The sequence below is a fragment of the Schistocerca cancellata genome, chromosome 8 (genome assembly GCF_023864275.1).
Source record: "Schistocerca cancellata isolate TAMUIC-IGC-003103 chromosome 8, iqSchCanc2.1, whole genome shotgun sequence".
Classification (NCBI taxonomy): domain Eukaryota; kingdom Metazoa; phylum Arthropoda; class Insecta; order Orthoptera; family Acrididae; genus Schistocerca; species Schistocerca cancellata.
The window spans coordinates 241754166-241772396 of record NC_064633.1 but is presented as its reverse complement, the minus strand read 5'-3'; the positions used below and the strand labels follow the sequence as shown (position 1 = coordinate 241772396).

Sequence of the window (18231 nt, the reverse complement as noted above, 5' to 3'; positions counted from 1 at the left end):
AATAGTGAAAGAGATGATGTAGCCTATAATAATGGATATACATCATCTATAGTAGACAGTAGTTGCATCTGTAGTAGACAATTTTTAAAAGAAAACAAGATATCTAGGTACCACCTCAAGTGACTGTAAAAATGAGAAGAGTGAAAATGAGTGGTACATTTTGCTGCCTTTTGTAGGCAATATGCAGTATCTTATAGGATTAGACCACATGTGGTTAACAAATATAACTGCAAATTAACTTTCTCTGCTGACAGTAGCCTCTTAATTCATAGTATTAAGGCAGCAAACTAACCTTTATGCAGTTCAGGTGTTTATAAGGTGACCTGATAGATGTCCAGTATTTTATATCAGACAAACTGCAGGGGCATTCAAAATAAGATATGAAGAACATCTTTTAGGTGAAAAAGGTACTAATGTGCATAATTCTACATTCACAGAAAACTTACTATTGTTGGGTGATAATCCAGAAATAGTCGAATAAATTGAGATCTAGCATAAAGAAGATTAGATATATTAGAAAGAATTAGAGATTTTTAGGTACAATATAAGAATAGAGGATCATCTTTTAAATAACAGCTACAGTTGTGAAATAGAGACTTCTTTGATGGTTTCAAACTGTTACTTGTGCATGTGTAAATATTTTGCCACATTACCTCGTTGTCAACATCACTTTCTCTTCGAAAGCATTGTTTTCAATTCTTCGCAAGAGAAACCTGTAACTTAGTAATAAGACTTTTTATACTGATATGTTGCAAAAAAATATAGTTACTTCATTTAAGTCTATTTGGTACTTTTTCATTTTTCATATGTTGCCAAGTAAGTAATGGTTTCATTGTCCAGCTGGGGATTTTAATTATTTTACTCTATAATTGGTAGCTAGAAATTATTGTTTGTGTTGCAACATTTTTTAAGTAACTTCATGTACTTCTGAAGAAGATATTCATTGTAATATTAAAACCTAGGTCAAATTTAAATGAATAGACTTCCTGCAGCTGACTGGCCGGTTACTTCATTAGCTGCAGTTTAGTCACAGTTGCTGTTAATAGTGATGCTCAAGATTGTGATAGAGCATATTCTGAGGCATCAAGGAATTGTCAGTTTGGCATTGGAGGGAAGTGTAAGGGCTAAAATGCTAGGGGGAGACCAAGGGGCAAATGCAGTAAGCAAATTCAAATGGTGATAGGTTGTAGTAGACACTTGGAGGTGTCGGAAATGAGGAGTCTTGCACTGAATTGGTTAGTGTGGGGAACTTCATCAAACTAGTCTTCAGACTGAAGATGATGACCACAGTAATGATAATAATAAGATAATAATAATAATAATAATAATAATAATAATAAAATTAATGACACATACAACACAGAACAAAATTATAAATGAAGAACAAAAAGGCTGCTGCAAAGGAGCACGAGGATGTAAAGAGCAACTGATAATAGATACAGAGGTGACATATCAAGCTAAAACTAAACAAAGGTCACTACACTACGCATACATTGATTACCAAAAAGCTTTTGATAGTGTACCCCCCTCATGGTTACTACAGATATTGGAAATATACAAAGTAGATCCTAAATTGATACAGCTCCTAAACATAGTTATGAAAAACTGGAAAATCACACTTAATATCCAAACAAACTCTAATAATATCACATCACAGCCAATACAGATTAAGCGTGGAATATGCCAAGGAGACTCATTAAGTCCTTTCTGGTTCTGTCTTGCTCTGAACCCACTATCCAACATGCTAAATAATACAAATTATGGATGTAATATTACTGGAACATACCCACACAAAATCACACATTTGCTATACATGGATGATCTAAAACTACTGGCAGCAACCAATCAACCACTCAACCAATTACTAAAGATAACAGAAGTATTCAGCAATGATATAAATATGGCTTTTGGAACAGACAAATGTAAGAAAAATAGCATAGTCAAGGGAAAACACACTAAACAAGAAGAATACATATTGGATAACCACAGCGACTGCATAGAAGCAATGGAAAAAACAGATGCCTATAAATATCTAGGATACAGACAAAAAATAGGAATAGATAATGCAAATATTAAAGAAGAACTAAAAGAAAAGTATAGACAAAGACTAACAAAAATACTGAAAATAGAATTGGCAGCAAGAAACAAGACAAAAGCTATAAATACTTACGCTATACCAATATTGACCTACTCATTTGGAGTAGTGAAATGGAGTGACACAGACCTAGAAGCACTCAATACACTTACACGTTCACAGTGCCACAAATATAGAATACATCGCATACATTCAGCAACAGAAAGATTCACATTAAGCAGAAAGGAAGGAGGAAGGGGATTCATCGACATAAAAAACCTACATTATGGACAGGTAGATAATTTAAGAAAATTCTTTCTAGAATGAGCAGAAACTAGCAAAATACACAAAGCAGTCACTCATATAAATACATCGGCTACACCACTGCAATTTCATAACCACTTCTACAATCCTTTAGATCACATAACATCAACAGATACGAAGAAAGTAAATTGGAAAAAGAAAACACTACATGGCAAGCACCCGTATCATCTAACACAGCCACACATCGATCAAGACGCATCCAACACATGGCTAAGAAAAGGCAATATATACAGTGAGATGGAAGGATTCATGATTGCAATACAGGATCAAACAATAAACACCAGATATTACAGCAAGCATATTATTAAAGATCCCAACACCACAACAGATAAATGCAGACTTTGCAAACAACAAATAGAAACGGTAGATCACATCACAAGTGGATGTACAGTACTAGCAAATACAGAATACCCCAGAAGACATGACAATGTAGCAAAAATAATACATCAACAGCTTGCCTTACAACATAAACTTATAAAACAACACGCTCCCACATACAAGCATGCACCACAAAATGTACTGGAGAATGATGAATACAAATTATACTGGAACAGAACCATTATAACAGATAAAACAACACCACATAACAAACCTGACATCATACTCACCGATAAAAAGAAGAAATTAACACAACTAATCGAAATATCCATACCCAATACAACAAATATACAAAAGAAAACAGGAGAAAAAATTGAAAAATACATCCAACTGGCTGAGGAAGTGAAGGACATGTGGCATCAAGATAAAGTTGACATTATACCAATTATACTATCAACTACAGGAGTCATACCACACAATATCCACCAGTACATCAATGCAATACAGCTACATCCAAACTTATATATCCAATTACAGAAATCCGTAATTATTGATACATATTCAATTACCCGAAAGTTCCTAAATGCAATATAACATACACCGTACAGTTAAAAGGAAGTGACGCTTGATCAAGGTCCGCGTCACTTTCCATTTTTAACCAGACTTAACGTCTGAGAAAGTAAAGAAAAAATAATAATAATATGTTTACTTTTCTTAAGTGATACTATAAAAGAGTCTTTACTGGAAGATGGATGTCAGTTGTGGCAAGATATTACATAATTGTTGGTGTAATGCTGATACTACCACCCTATTATAATCCATTTACTTGCTAAGTAATGCATGCACATGACCAAGCCTTTTGTGAGGGACTGAAGGAAAACATTTAGGCGGCAGAAGAAACATTCAGATATTACAGAAAATGTGATTCAAGATCTCCATGAATGTGATACATGTATGTGCTCACTTGAAGATCTTTCTTAGTCATCACTGACAGATGGGATGCAAGAATCTGCCAGTACATTTTGAAACAAAACTGTGATGATTGCACGGGGAGGCTGCATTGGAAATGACAAATAATTGCAACAGTTAGTTTCATATATTGCCATTTTATTTCACTTCTGCGTATGAAGCAGCAGAATTTCAACACCAGATACTGGTAGTCACTAAGAGAGAGGAAAGAACTGGAGGGAGTACACTGCTGAGGGACTGATAAGCTATGCCACATTACAGAATGAGAAGGAAATGAACACCCATAGTAATGCTAAAACTAAAAATGTGATTCTCACCCTGATGCCTTCATTATTTAATTAAATTGATAAATATGTTCAGTATCCATAGGAATATAGTCCTTCCATTTAATGTGTAATGAATTACTTATTGACCAGTGAATACTGCTTTTTATTATGCAATGTTGCAAATATGCTGTAGAGATTTCATAGAATAATATATTGAGCACATTTTGATGGACTGAGTGAGGTGGCACAGTGGTTAGCACACTGGGATTGCATCTGGGAAGATGATGGTTCAAAACAGTCCAGCTATCCTGATTTAGGTTTTCCGTGATTTCCCTAAATTCCTTCAGGCAAATGCCGGAATGGTTCCTTTGAAAGGGCATGTCTGTCTTTCTTCCCCATACTTCCCAAATCCTATGGGACTGATGACCTCGCTCTTGGTGTCCCTTCCCCCAAATAAACTAACCAGCCTTTTTGATGGATAGTTGCCACTTGTTGGTTGTTCTCCTTCTTATTGTCACTGATGTATCAGACAATGTGAACTGCTGTTGTTGAATAATGACCATTCAAGACTAGAAACTATGCTGAGATACATGATCACATCATACTGTACAGCTGATTTTCTATCAGAAAACTTTGCACTGTGTTCAGTATGTCCTGGCCTTTCTTGGCTTGGAGAATATTGATTTTGTGATGTTAATGGGATGGGCTGGTTCTGAGTTTTGCTCTTGATGGCTTGTCCGTTAGTGTCCATCCACAAGTGATTGAAATGGTCATAAAAATGTACTGAGTGAGACAAATGGTTCAAATGGCTCCGAGCACTATGGGACTTAACTGCTGAGGTCATCAGTCCCCTAGAACTTAGAACTACTTAAACCTAACTCACCTAAGGACATCACACACACCCATGCCCGAGGCAGGATTCGAACCTGCGACCGTAGCGGTTGCGCGGTTCCATACTGAAGCGCCTAGAACCGCTCAGCCACACCGGCCAGCTGAGTGAGACAACATTACATTAAAATTTCATGGCAGACTGGAATTGTGTGGACTGGGGCCTGAACCTAGTATCTTACCTTTTATGGGCAATGCTATCACTGAGTTATTCAGTTGTGACTCACTACCACTCTTCTACTTTCCAGACTTGTAAGAATCTCTCCTGCGTACATTATTTGACTGTCTGTCTGGAAAGATATGATGTTGCAGAGAAATGGCTTAGCTGCAATCTAAGCAGAGTGCTTTTTTGGAATTTCCTGGTAGTTTACTATGTGTTGGTCTGGGGCAGCTGGGTCAGGTCCTAATGCCTGGATGACTCAGTGAAAGCATTTCCCCTAAAGGGTGAGGTTTTGAATTTGAATCCTGGACTGGTGAACTGGGTTTACCTCCAGAAAGTTTGAAAACAGTGCACACTCTGCAGCAGAGTGATGAGCCTCATTCTAAAAACAATTCTCTAAGCCTTTTCCCCATAGTATCTTTCTTCCAGGAGTGCTAGTCCATTAAGGTATGCTATAAAGCTCCTGTGAGCTTACATAGGTTAAACTGTGAGGACGGGCACTCTTGTCTAGCTCAGCTCAGTATTCCCAGCAAAAGGCAACGTTCTCTGTCTGACATCCTTTTATTGTAACACTCCAATTTCTAATTTTTGTTCTGTGCATTAGTTACCAGTATAAAAATCTTTTAATCAATTTGTTTTTACCATCTTTTTAGGCGGAAGGCCTTGCGGAGTGCAATTGCTGGAAGAGAAGGGAGATCTTTGCTAACCATTCTAAGATTTCTGATTAAGTATATAGGAGACTACAAATTTACAAGGATACTAATTGATGTTACCAACATATTCATGGGTTAGTACTTAATATAATATTTTATATGCTGACTATAGTTGTTATATCAGATATTAGAGATTTTCTGAGTATATTACATTGTAGCTTTTAAAATATTAGAAGTAAATGATGAAGACAAAAATAACAACAATCTCATGCCTTGCTACATACTGTAAAGATGACCTGTTAACCTGCATACAGGTACAATTAAAAGATTCTTACACACACATTCATGCACATCTCACGTGCTCATGACTGCTGTCTGCAGCAGCTTGGACAAGAATGCAGTTGTCACTGTTGACACCCCTCCCTGTACACCAACATTCCTCGTACCCATGGTCTTAGACCTACTGAACACAACCTTTCCCAATGTCCTTCAGACACAAACTCACTACATAATACCTCATTCATCCTACTAACTCTGTCCTAACTCACTACTGCTTCTCCTTTGAAGGGATGGTATACCAATGAATCTGCAGCACAGTCATGGGCACCTGCAGGCACCCTTTTATGCCAACCTGTTTGTGGGCCATCTAGAGGAGAACCTTCTTAGCTTTCCAAAATGCCAAACCCCTAGTCTGGTTCACATTCATTGATGAAATCTTCATGATCTGAAATCAGGCCCAAGGCACCCTATCTTCATTCTTTCACAACCTCAACACCTTCTCTCTCATCTGCTTCATCTGCTCCTCCTCAGTCCAGCATGCCACCTTCGTGGATGTTGACCATCTCCTCTCTGGTGGCTCCATCCACGCCTCTGTCCACATTAAATGCACCAACCACCAACAATACATGCATTTCAACAGCTATCATCCCTTTCACACCAAAAAATCACTCCCATACTGCCTTTCCATCTGGAGATTGTGTATCTGCAGCAACAAGAACATCCTTGCACAGTGTGTTGAGAGTCTCACCAAAGCATTTACACACAGGCACTACCCCCAGACATAGTCCACAAACAGATCTCCTGTTCCGTTTCCCCTTACACTCCCTATCCTCCCACCACCCTCCAAGAACCAGCTAGCTACAAAGGAGTGCCTCCCTTTGTCAGCCATTATCACCCTAGCACCCTAGACTGGAACAACTGAACCACATCATTTGCCAGGACTTTGATTACCTATTATCAAAAGCTGAAATGAGTGATGTCCTACCCAAGACCCCCCCCCCCCCCTCCGAAAGTGATGTTCCAGTCTCCACAACATCCTAGTCTATCCCTATGCCACTGGGACTCTTGCCACAACAGTCATCCCTATGCTACTGGGACTCTTGCCACAACAGTCATATTCCTGTGGAAGATCCAAATCAGAGGCCGGACCACCTGTGAAAGCAGCTATCTCATATACCAGCTCTGCTGCAACCATGTATGGCGTTTTATACTGGTATAATTATCAACCAGCTCTCCACCAGGCTGAAGCCACTGCTAAACTGTGGCATAGAGCAAAGTAGATTACCCATCGGCACAATATGCAGCTGGACATAACATGCTTGCTTCCAATGACTGCTTCACTGCTGGAGCCATCTGGATCCTCTCTCCACCACCAGCTTTTCTGAAAGGCATGGATGGGAGTTCTCCTTACAACCTATTCTCTGCTCCTGAAATGATCCTGTCCTCAACCTATGGTAACATACTGTCTGCACGTCCTCCACCCAACAGTTTCCACCTCCTCCCTATTCTTGTCTCCTACCCTTTTTGTGTGCCACGCTCTGCCAGTGCATCCTTCCATCCTTTTTCACTGCACCCCCCCCCCCCCCCGCCTCCAATCTCTCTGACCCACAATCTTCCAATGCTGCACCTGTTGGCAGTCTAGTCACCACACCCTCCCCCTCCCCCTCCCCCTTTGGATTGCTACTTCCGTTCCACGTGACAGTTGCATTCTGGTCCAAACTGTTCGAGGTGGGGTCGTGTGTGTGTGCACAGAGTGCTTGCTTGTGTGAATGAGTGAAAGATGAAAGAGTGTGTGTGTGTGTGTGTGTGTGTGTGTGTGTGTGTGTGTGTGTTTTTTTTTCTGATGAAGGCTGTGGCTGCCAGCTAATATTTAAGTGTCTCTTAATTGTGCCTGCCTGCAATTTAATGTGTCGTCCTTAAGGTAAATAGCAGTCTGTATTTTCCTTACATTGTTGATATTACAACCAGAAGTTTCAGTTGTTTGAGGACAGAAATAATGTGTTCACAGACTGTAAGGTCCTCCATGTTTGTGTGTAGGAAGATATACCATAAGACAAATGAATAATGAACATAACTTTTTTACAGTAGCTGCTGCATTAGAGAGCTGTACTTGCTGATGAGACGACAGTGTACAGCATTCCACATAACCCCCCCCCCCCCCCCCCACACACACACACACAATGATAAGCCAAAATATTAAACCACTTCTCGCTGCAAGACTGAATGATGCATGGTGATGTAGAGGGCATCTGACTGGGTAAGCAATGCGTATAAACTGAGCAGAGAGATGAATGAGGAATCATTCTAGTGACAATGTGTGCAGCAAATCAGGAATTCCATTGACATAATGGACTTTGACCAAGGGTAAATTCTTAAGGTTCCGTGCCTGGGTACAAGCATCTCAGATGTGGCAAAAATGGTTAGTTGTTCACTTACCACTGGCATGAGAAGTTCTGGAAAGTTGTTGAAGGACAGTGAATCTATGACTACAAGTAGTTGGACATTGACACATAGTGTATGAGAGTGTATGCTTGCTCACTCTGTAAAGCAGGACAGGCTGTGATCTGTGGCTGATCCAGTAACACAGTAAAATGGCAGAGGTATTTTGGAGCACACCTTTCAGCACACATTGTTGAACATGAGGCTCCACATCAGATGATCTCTGCATATTCCCATAATGAGCCAACAACATTGTCTGTTGCAATTTTAATAGGCTCAGGATCTTCGAGATTTGACCATGCGTTAGTGGAAATGTGTCAGTCAGGTGAATCACAGTTACACCAGGTTAATGGTCATGCCCGAATACACTGTTATCCATGTGAACAGCAGCTTGAAACATGCACTGAATTGTGGATGCTTGATGGGGGGAGATTCACCTGGTCTTCCATGGGATCTGTTGTAGGAATTAAGACACCATGATAGCTGTGGACTATGTGTATATTATTGCAGCCCATGTCCTCTGCCCCCCCCCCCCCCTCCCATGAACCATGGACCTTGCCATTGGTGGGGAGGCTTCCGTGCCTCAACGATACATATAGCCGTACTGTAGGTGCAACCACAATGGAGGGATATCTGTTGAGAGGTCAGACAAACGTGTGGTTCCTGAAGAGGGGCAGCAGCCTTTTCAGTAGTTGCAGGGGCAACAGTCTGGGTGATTGACTGATCTGGCCTTGTAACACTAACCAAAATGGCCTTGCTGTTCTGGTACTGCGAATGGCTGAAAGCAAGGTGAAACTACAGCCGTAATTTTTCCCGAGGGTATGCAGCTTTACTATATGATTAAATGATGATGGCGTCCTCTTGGGTAAAATATCCCAGAGGTAAGATAGTCCCCCATTTGGATCTCCGGGCGGGGACTACACAAGAGGATGTCGTTATCAGGAGAAAGAAAACTGGCGTTTTACGGATTGGAGTGTGGAATGTCAGATCCCTTAATCTGGCAGGTAGGTTAGAAAATTTAAAAAGGGAAATGGATAGGTTAATGTTACATATAGTGGGAATTAGTGAAGTTTGGTGGCAGGAGGAACAGGACTTTTGGTCAGGTGAATAGAGGGTTATAAATACAAAATCAAGTAGGGGTAATGCAAGAGTAGGTTTAATAATGAATAGAAAAATAGGAGTACGGGTAAGTTACTACAAACAGCATAGTGAACACATTATTGTGGCCAAGATAGACACGAAGCTCACACCTACTACAGTAGTACAAGTTTATATGCCAACTAGCTCTGCAGATGACGAAGAAATTGATGAAATGTATGATGAGATGAAAGAAATTATTCAGGTAGTGAATGGAGATGAAAATTTAATAGTGATGGGTGACTGGAATTCGAGAGTAGGAAAAGGGAGAGAAGGAAACATAGTAGGTGAATATGGATTGGGGGGAAGAAATGAAAGAGGAAGCCGCCTGGTAGAATTTTGCACAGAGCATAACTTAATCATAGCTAACACTTGGTTCAAGAATCATGAAAGAAGGTTGTATACATGGAAGAACCCTGGAGATACTAAAAGGTATCAGATAGATTATATAATGGTAACACAGAGATTTAAGAACAAGGTTTTAAATTGTAAGACATTTCCAGGGGTAGATGTGGAGTCTGACCACAGTCTATTGGTTATGAACTGTAGATTAAAACTGAAGAAACTGTAAAAAGGTGGGAATTTAAGGAGATGGGACCCGGATAAACTGACTAAACCAGAGGTTGTACAAAGTTTCAGGGAGAGCGTAAGGGAACAAATGGCAGGAAAGGGGGAAAGTTATACAAGAGAAGAAGAATGGGTAGCTTTGAGGGATGAAATATTGAAGGCAGCAGAGGATCAAATAGGTAAAAAGACGAGGGCTAGTGGAAACCCTTTGGTAACAGAAGAAATATTGAATTTAATTGATGAAAGGAAAGGGGAAAATATAAAAATGCAGTAAATGAAGCAGGCAAAAAGGAATACAAACATCTCAAAAATGAGATCGACAGGAAGTGCAAAATGGCTAATCCGGGATTGCTAGAGGACAAATGTAAGGATGTAGAGGCTTATCTCATTAGGGGTTAGATAGATACTACCTACAGGAGAAAGGAGAACCACTTGCATGAATATCAAGAGCTTTGATGGAAACCCAGTTCTAAGCAAAGAAGGGAAAGCAGAAAGGTGGAAGGAGTATGTAGAGGGTCTATACAAGGGCGATGTACTTGAGGACAATATTATGGAAATGGAAGAGGATGTAGATGAAGATAAAATGGGAGATATGATACTGCGTGAAGAGTTTGATAGAGCACTAAAGGACCTGAGTCGAAACAAGGCCCCCCGAGTAGACAACATTCCATTAGAACTACTGACAGCCTTGGGAGAGCCAGTACTGACAAAACTCTACCATCTGGTGAGCAAGATTTATGAGACAGGCGAAATACCCTCAGACTTCAAGAAGAATATAATAATTCCAATCCCAAAGAAAGCAGGTGTTGACAGATGTGAAAATTACCGAACTATAAGTTTAATAAGTCACAGCTGCAAAATACTGATGCAAATTCTTTACAGACGAATGGAAAAACTGATAGAAGCCAACCTCGGGGAAGATCAGTTTGGATTCTGTAGAAATGTTGGAACACGTGAAGCAATACTGACCCTACGACTTGTTTTATAAGAAAGATTAAGGAAAGGCAAACCTACATTTCTAGCATTTCTAGACTTAGAGAAAGCTTTTGACAATGTTGACTGGAATACTCTCTTTCAAATTCTGAAGGTGGCAGATGGCAGTTATTAGAGTCGAGGGGTATGAAAGGGAAGCAGTGGTTGGGAAGGGAATGAGACAGGGTTGTACCCTATCCCCGATGTTATTCAATCTGTATATTGAGCAAGCAGTGAAGGAAACAAAAGAAAAGTTCAGAGTAGGTATTAAAATCCATGGAGAAGAAATAAAAACTTTGAGGTTTGCCAGTGACATTGTAGTTCTGTCAGAGACAGCAAAGGATTTGGAAGAGCAGTTGAACGCAACGGACAATGTCTTGAAACGAGAATATGAGATGAACACCAACAAAAGCAAAACAAGGATAATGGAATGTAGTCGAGTTAACTTGAGTGATGCTGAGGGAATTAGATTAGGAAATGAGACACTTAAAGTAGTAAAGGAGTTTTGCTATTTGGGGAGCAAAATAACTGATGATGGTCGAAGTAGAGAAGATACAAAATGTAGACTGGCAATGGCAAGGAAAGCGTTTCTGAAGAAGAAAAATTTGTTAACATCGAGTATAGATTTAAGTGTCAGGAAGTCGTTTCTGTAAGTATTTGTATGGAGTGTAGCTGTGTATGGAAGTGAAACGTGGATGATAAATAGTTGGGCAAAAAGAGAATAGAAGCTTTCGAAATGTGATGCTACAGAAGAATGCTGAAGATTAGATGGGTAGATCACATAACTAATGAGGAGGTATTGAATAGGATTGGGGAGAAGAGATGTTTGTGGCACAGCTTAACTAAAAGAAGGGATCGGTTGGTAGGACATGTTCGGAGACATCGAGGGATCACCAATTTAGTATTGGAGGGCAGTGTGAAGGGTAAAAATCGTAGAGGGAGACCAAGAGATGAATACACTAAGCAGATTCAGAAGGATGTAGGCTGCAGTAGTTACTGGGAGATGAAGAAGCTTGCACAGGGTAGAGTAGCATGGAGAGCTGCATCAAACCAGTCTCAGGACTGAAGACCGCAACAACAACAACAACAACAACAACAACAATGTCCTCTGGAAACTTACCAAGGACTTTTTTAACCCATACTGTAGAGAAGCACTGCTGTATTGAATTCTGAAGATGAACCAGATTTGCTCTTAAGCTGGTTTCATAATGTTTTGGCTCGTGTGTGTGTGTGTCCCAGATTGATACTTATCCCAAAACTCTTCAGTTGTGGTGCACCATAACTGCAGTGCTTTGAAAGATTCTGGAATCTGTCTTCCGGATCTGACACAGTTAGCTCTGTGTAAGACACTGAGAAATTCTAATGTATTCCAACTTATTCAAATACTAAACACTTGCTAAATGACTAGGTTTGGCATAATATGAGATGTAGGCACAAAATTTTAATTATCACTTAAAAAAATAAAGTTACACGATTAATGTTTTGCAGATGTGTCTGCAGCCCTGTTACACATTATAATCCCCATGCCACAGTACTGTAGCATGCTGCTATAGCTATAACAATATGGTGCAGCACATCAGTAATTAGTTTCCAGCAGCAATAGAAATGTTGCTGCTGTGGCAGGCAAATCCAATGGCTATATACTACATCAATTTATCAGTGAGCAGCACCATACCTTTTGGCTGATCTAAGGGTATGCTGTCATGCTGTGTTGTGGGGATTTCATAGTGTACCGGGACTGCAGATGTACCTGTAAACAAATAAAAAACTAATTATGTAACTGTATTTTTTGAGGTGATAATTAAAACTTTACTACCCACTTACACCATTATGTTGCCCAGGAAGTGTTCATGTGGAGCAGTCATAATTCAGTGCATAATTTGAAAGTAGTATAAAACCGACATGTTGCAAAATACAAACATTTTTTCAGTAGACATGGTATACAGTATCACTAGTGCTTCAGATGTTGAGAGAGACTGATGCTGAGATAATTAGGAGAGGTTGAAGCAAATAAACATGAAACTAATTAAGGTTTGTTAGAAATAAGTTCAAATACATCTTATTTGCAGATGTCTATGAGGATGTAATAGATCAGGACCCTGAGGTTAGCAAAATGTGCAGTGTCCTTGCAGAGAAACTTAGGAAAGAGGAGGAGCTGACTAAACAACTCTTAGAAGTGCAAGGAGCACTTCAGCTTATTCTCTCAGCAGCAAGTGTTGGAGAGCAGAACATCGAAACCCGCTTCACAACAGAAAAATTGTATCCATCTGAGAATGCCCAAGTTAACCCAGTTGTTAATGTTAAAATTGAATAATTTCATTGTGCTGTAAATTACTTTTGTACATATTTTCAATATATGAATTTTCTTAAAGAAAATTTAACTTTATATTATTTCTGTGTGGAACATGACCAACATTTTGAAGCAACTCCAAAGTGACCGCACTGTTGATCCTTAAGATACATTATGAGACTTTGATTTACTTCTTTGGATCTGACACTGAGATGATGCCTAGGGAATCTCATAAAGTTTTTCAAGGAGGGAGAAACCCAGAATATGTCATTGAAAAGGAAATATGTGGCTCTTGCCTTTTGGGATATGGAGGGGTTGATTCGTGTTTACAACCTTAACCTGTAATGTGTATGTACATTGCACCAACTATCTGATGTCTTTCTTTCAGTTGACAAAGTAGGGCCACACCATAGAGGCAATTCCATTTTTTTAAAATTTATATCTCATTGGGTGCTAAAGCCACCACATAGGAATTTATGCGTCAGTAGTGGACAATGCTTGTACAAAATGGTGGTGAATACTTAAGAGAGAGGAAGCAATCACATCCAAGATTATCATCACAGCTTGTGTAACTCTGTTTTAGTTTTATAACTACGAAAATAATCAAATATTCACAAAATAATGTAAACGGATAGATAAAAAATCTACTTGACAAGTGGTGGCAGGAGAACACTTAGACACAAAAAAGTTTAACTTTTACAAGCTTTGAAGCCAGTGGGTCCTCCTGGCAGAAGAGCTGAAGGGGAAGGAAGAGGGGTGAAGGAAAAGAACTGGAGAAGTTTAGGAAAAGGGACAGAGTTCAGAAAAGTCACCCAAAACCCAGGTTCAGGGGGTCTATTGGATGGAATGAGAAGGGAAGACTGTTTGCTGGGGACTACACTGGACGAGATTTGAAAACTTGAGAGCTTACGGTGCAAGACAGGGGTAATATGCAAGACAGATATAATCACTAAAACATCATGCATGAGTTAATAAGAATGAAAAGTTAAGTGCATTGTATGTAACAGAGGTGGAAGAGGGACAGCGAAAAATTGACAGGTCAGGAAATGACAGATGTAGAAAACTAAAATAGAGTGAAGAAAGGAGTAGTTACTGTGAATAAATGCTTAGACTGAAGGAATTAACGTAAATTAAGGTCAGGTGGGTGGTGGGAACCAATGACATGTTATAATGCGAGTTCCCACCTGGGGATTTCTGAGAAACTGGTATCTGGTGGAAGAATCCAGATGGCGTATGTGGTGAAACAGGCACCAACGTCATGACTGTCATGTTGTACAGCATGCTCTGCAGCATGTCCATTCATCCTTACTGATAACTGTGTGGTAGTCATGCTGATGTAGAAGGCCAAACAGTGTTTACATAACAGCTGGTATATGATGTGTCATTTCACAGGTGGCTCTCCATTTGGTAGTACATGTTTTACCAATTACAGTGCTGGAATAGGTTGTGGCAGGAGGGTGCATAGGGCAGATCTTGCAGTGGGGATGGTCACAGGGGTAGGAGCCATAGGGTAGGGAGATGTGTGCAGAAGGAGCATAGAATCTTACAAGGGTATTGAGGAGATTGGGAGGGCGACAAAAAGCTAATCTAGGTGTGGTGGGAAAAATCTCAGACACAGTGGATCTCATTTCCTGGAATTATTTTAGCAAGTCATGGCCTTGTTGAAGTAGCCGAGTAATACATTCAAGACCAGGATAATACTGAGTGACAAGTTGTATGTTCCAAAGTTGTTTTGTGAAGGGATCAACAGTACCAGGATTGGATATTATGGCCTGAGAAATCTGCTTTGGAACTAGGCTGTTGGGGTAATTATGTCCAGTGAAGGCTGAGGTGAGAATGGTGGTGTATTGCTGTAAAGTGTCTGCACCCAAACAAATACATTTGCCTCAGCTGCCAAGGCTGTGTGGGAGGGAACGTTTGACATGGAAAGGATGGCAACTGTCAAAATATGAGTGCTGTTGTTTGTTAGTAGGTTTAATGTTGGCAGAAGTGAATAGCTGGCCTTCGATTAGGATGAGATCAACAGGGAAAATGGCATGGGGTTTGGTATAGGACCTTGTGAAATTTAATTTGGAGAAGGTATTTAGAAATTCCAGGAATTTTAACAGGTCAGCATCACCATGAGTCCATACAGCAAAGTTGGCATCACTGTATCTAAGAAACAGGGGCTGTGAAGGCTTACGGGTCCCAGGAAAGCCCCTACCAAGTGACCCATGAAAAGGTTGGCATAGGAAGGAGCCATCTTGGTTCCCTTGGCTGCATCCCTGATCTGTTTGTATGGTTACCCCTCAAAGGTGAAGTGATTGTTGGTAAGTATAGAGTTGATTAAGATGAGCTAGAAGGATGTCACAGTTTGGAATCAGGTGGGCATTCACTGAGAAAATGTTCAGCAGCAGACAGATCATGTATGTGAGGGATGTTGGTATAGAGGGAATGGCATCACTAGTGACAAGCAAGGTGTGTGGTGGGAAGTGGGAGGGCTTGGATTTCAGGTGATCTAGAAAATGGTTGTATTTTTAATGTAAGAGGGAATTCTTTGTAATGTGGATTGTGGGTGTTGATCACCTAAGGCAGATATATCTTGAGTGGGTGCTTTGAAGCCAGCAGCTGTAGAATTGTCGGGATAGTTGGGTTTGTGGATCTTAGGAAGAAGGTAAAAGGTGGGGTTGTGTGATGTAAGAAGTTGTACGGATTGTGAGTGGCCTGAGGTTTTTAGGAGGGATTGCAGGTCAGTTTGAATCACAGGGATGGGATCTTGATGGCAGATGTTCTATGTAGAGGTGTCAGGCAGCTGGCATAGACCTTACCAACATACTCCTGTCGATCAGTACCACAGTGGTAGATCATTTGTCTTCTGGGAGGATTATGAATGGAGTCATCAGCTTTTAGGGAATGTAGAGCCAGGAGTTCTGCAGAGGACAGGTTAAGGTCATGTTGTAGGGACCTGAGGAAGGGTTGTGAAGCAATGCTGGCTGTGAGGAATTATTGGGAGGCTTTTAAGGGATGATTTTGAGATAGTGGTGGCGGATCAAGTTGGAACTGTTCAAGACAGGATTGAATGTCAGGTTTGCTGTTGGAAAGGTTTTGCGGTTGGGTTGCAAAGTGATATTTCAAGTGCAAAGGAAAGTAGCATGATGAAATGCAGGTTTAGGGCTGAAAGTGAGACCCTTGGATAAAACAGATAATTCAAGATGGGAGAGTGCTTTAGACAAGAGGTTGAGAACAATGTGCTGTTGTGACTGGTTCTCATAATTTTGAGTTACAACTGGTCTTCGAGGCAGTGGTGAAGACTGTAGGATATTAAGGAGGTTGGCCAAGCTTGGTTTGTAGGAGAGGAGTGGTGGTTGGTGGTGTGGCTGTTTGGGGAGCTGCAGAAGGACAAGAAAGGAAACACCATTGTTGAGGTGTTTAGGAGAAGGTGGGATAGCTTTTTGAGGTGTTGCAGTTTGAAGTTAGCTTGGTGGATGATATCATCCAAGGCAACATGAGGGGCAGACAACTGTAGGATTTCGTAGAAGAAGAGAAGTCTGGTGGAGTGGAAACTGGCAGATGAGCAATACAGGTCATGAAGTAGTAAGGTAAGTGCAAGAGATTGTTGTTTTTGAACCTTTAAAAGAGCCAGGCATAGAGTAGGGTTATATCCAGAAACAGGGACTTCCAATATTAGGCCTTTGGGAGTAACTCCAAAGGACAAGCAGATTTCAAGAAACAGAATGTGAGACCTCAGTTTTGATAGTGCAAAAACATGTTTTCATAAAGAACGGATTTTATGTGTGATGGGATTCATCATGGCAAGAGGGGACAGTTTGGAGTGGTCCTATTCTGAACCCCTTGCCACTTTCCTCGATATTGATCTTATCCTCACTTAAGGCCAGATACACACTTCCATCAACATTAAACCTACTAGCAAACAACAGTACTTACATGTTGACAGTTGCCATCCTTTCCATGTCAAATGTTCCCTCTCATACAGCCTTGCCATTTGAGGCAAACATATTTGTTTGGGTGCAGACACTTTACAGCAGTGCACAACCATTCTCACCGCAGCCTTCACCATACGTAATTACACCAACAGCCTAGTTCAAAAGCAGATTTCTTCGGCCATCACATCCAATCCCGGTACCGTTGATTCCTCCAAAAAACAACTTGGAGCACATAGTTAGTCACTCAGTATTATCCTGGTCTTGAATGTATTATGCAGCTACTTCAACAAGGCCATGACTTCCTAAAATCATGCCATGTGAGATTCACTGTGTCTGAGATTTTTCCCACCACCTAGAATAGCTTTTCATCACCCTCCCAATCTCTGTAATATTCTTGTCAGATCCTATGCTCTTTCTGCACTCACCTCCCTAACCTATGGCTCCTACCCCTGAGCTCATCCCCACTGCAAGACTTGCCCTATGCACCCACCTACCACCATCTATTCCAGCCCTGTAGTTGGCTATACTACCAAATGGAGGGCCACATGTGAAACTACAGGTCATATACCAACTGTTATGTAACCGTTATGCTGCCGTTTACATCGGCATGACAACTACCCAGTTATCGGTCAGGACGAATGGGCAGAGGCAGAGGGTGTGTAGTGGCAAGACACAACATCCTACCGCAGAGCATGCTGTACAACATGACAGTCATGAAGTTGGTGCTTGTTTCACAACACGCACCATCTGGATTCTTCCCCCAGACACCAGTTTCTCAGAACTCTACAGGTGGGAACTAGCACTACAACATGGTCTTGGTTCCTGGCCTTAATTGACTTTAATTCCTTCAGTCTCAGCATTATTTCACAGTAACTACTCCTGTTTTCACCCCATTTTTGTTTTATACATCTGTCATTACCTGACCTGTCTATTTTTGTGTTGCGGTTTTGATAGAAACTGAAGACAATCAAA

General features: G+C 40.6%; 1 protein-coding gene across 1 annotated transcript in view; it reads left to right on the top strand.

Moving 5' to 3' along the window:
- Nucleotides 1-13382, top strand: part of LOC126095718 (U3 small nucleolar RNA-associated protein 15 homolog) — a 43069-nt gene extending 29687 nt beyond the window's left edge. Inside the window, exons 8-9 of the mRNA XM_049910471.1 lie at nt 5653-5786; nt 13116-13382. Coding sequence (XP_049766428.1) covers nt 5653-5786; nt 13116-13360 — 379 coding nt within the window. The 3' untranslated portion in view covers nt 13361-13382. The remainder of the gene's footprint in view (nt 1-5652; nt 5787-13115) is intronic.
- Nucleotides 13383-18231: the final 4849 nt, after the last annotated feature.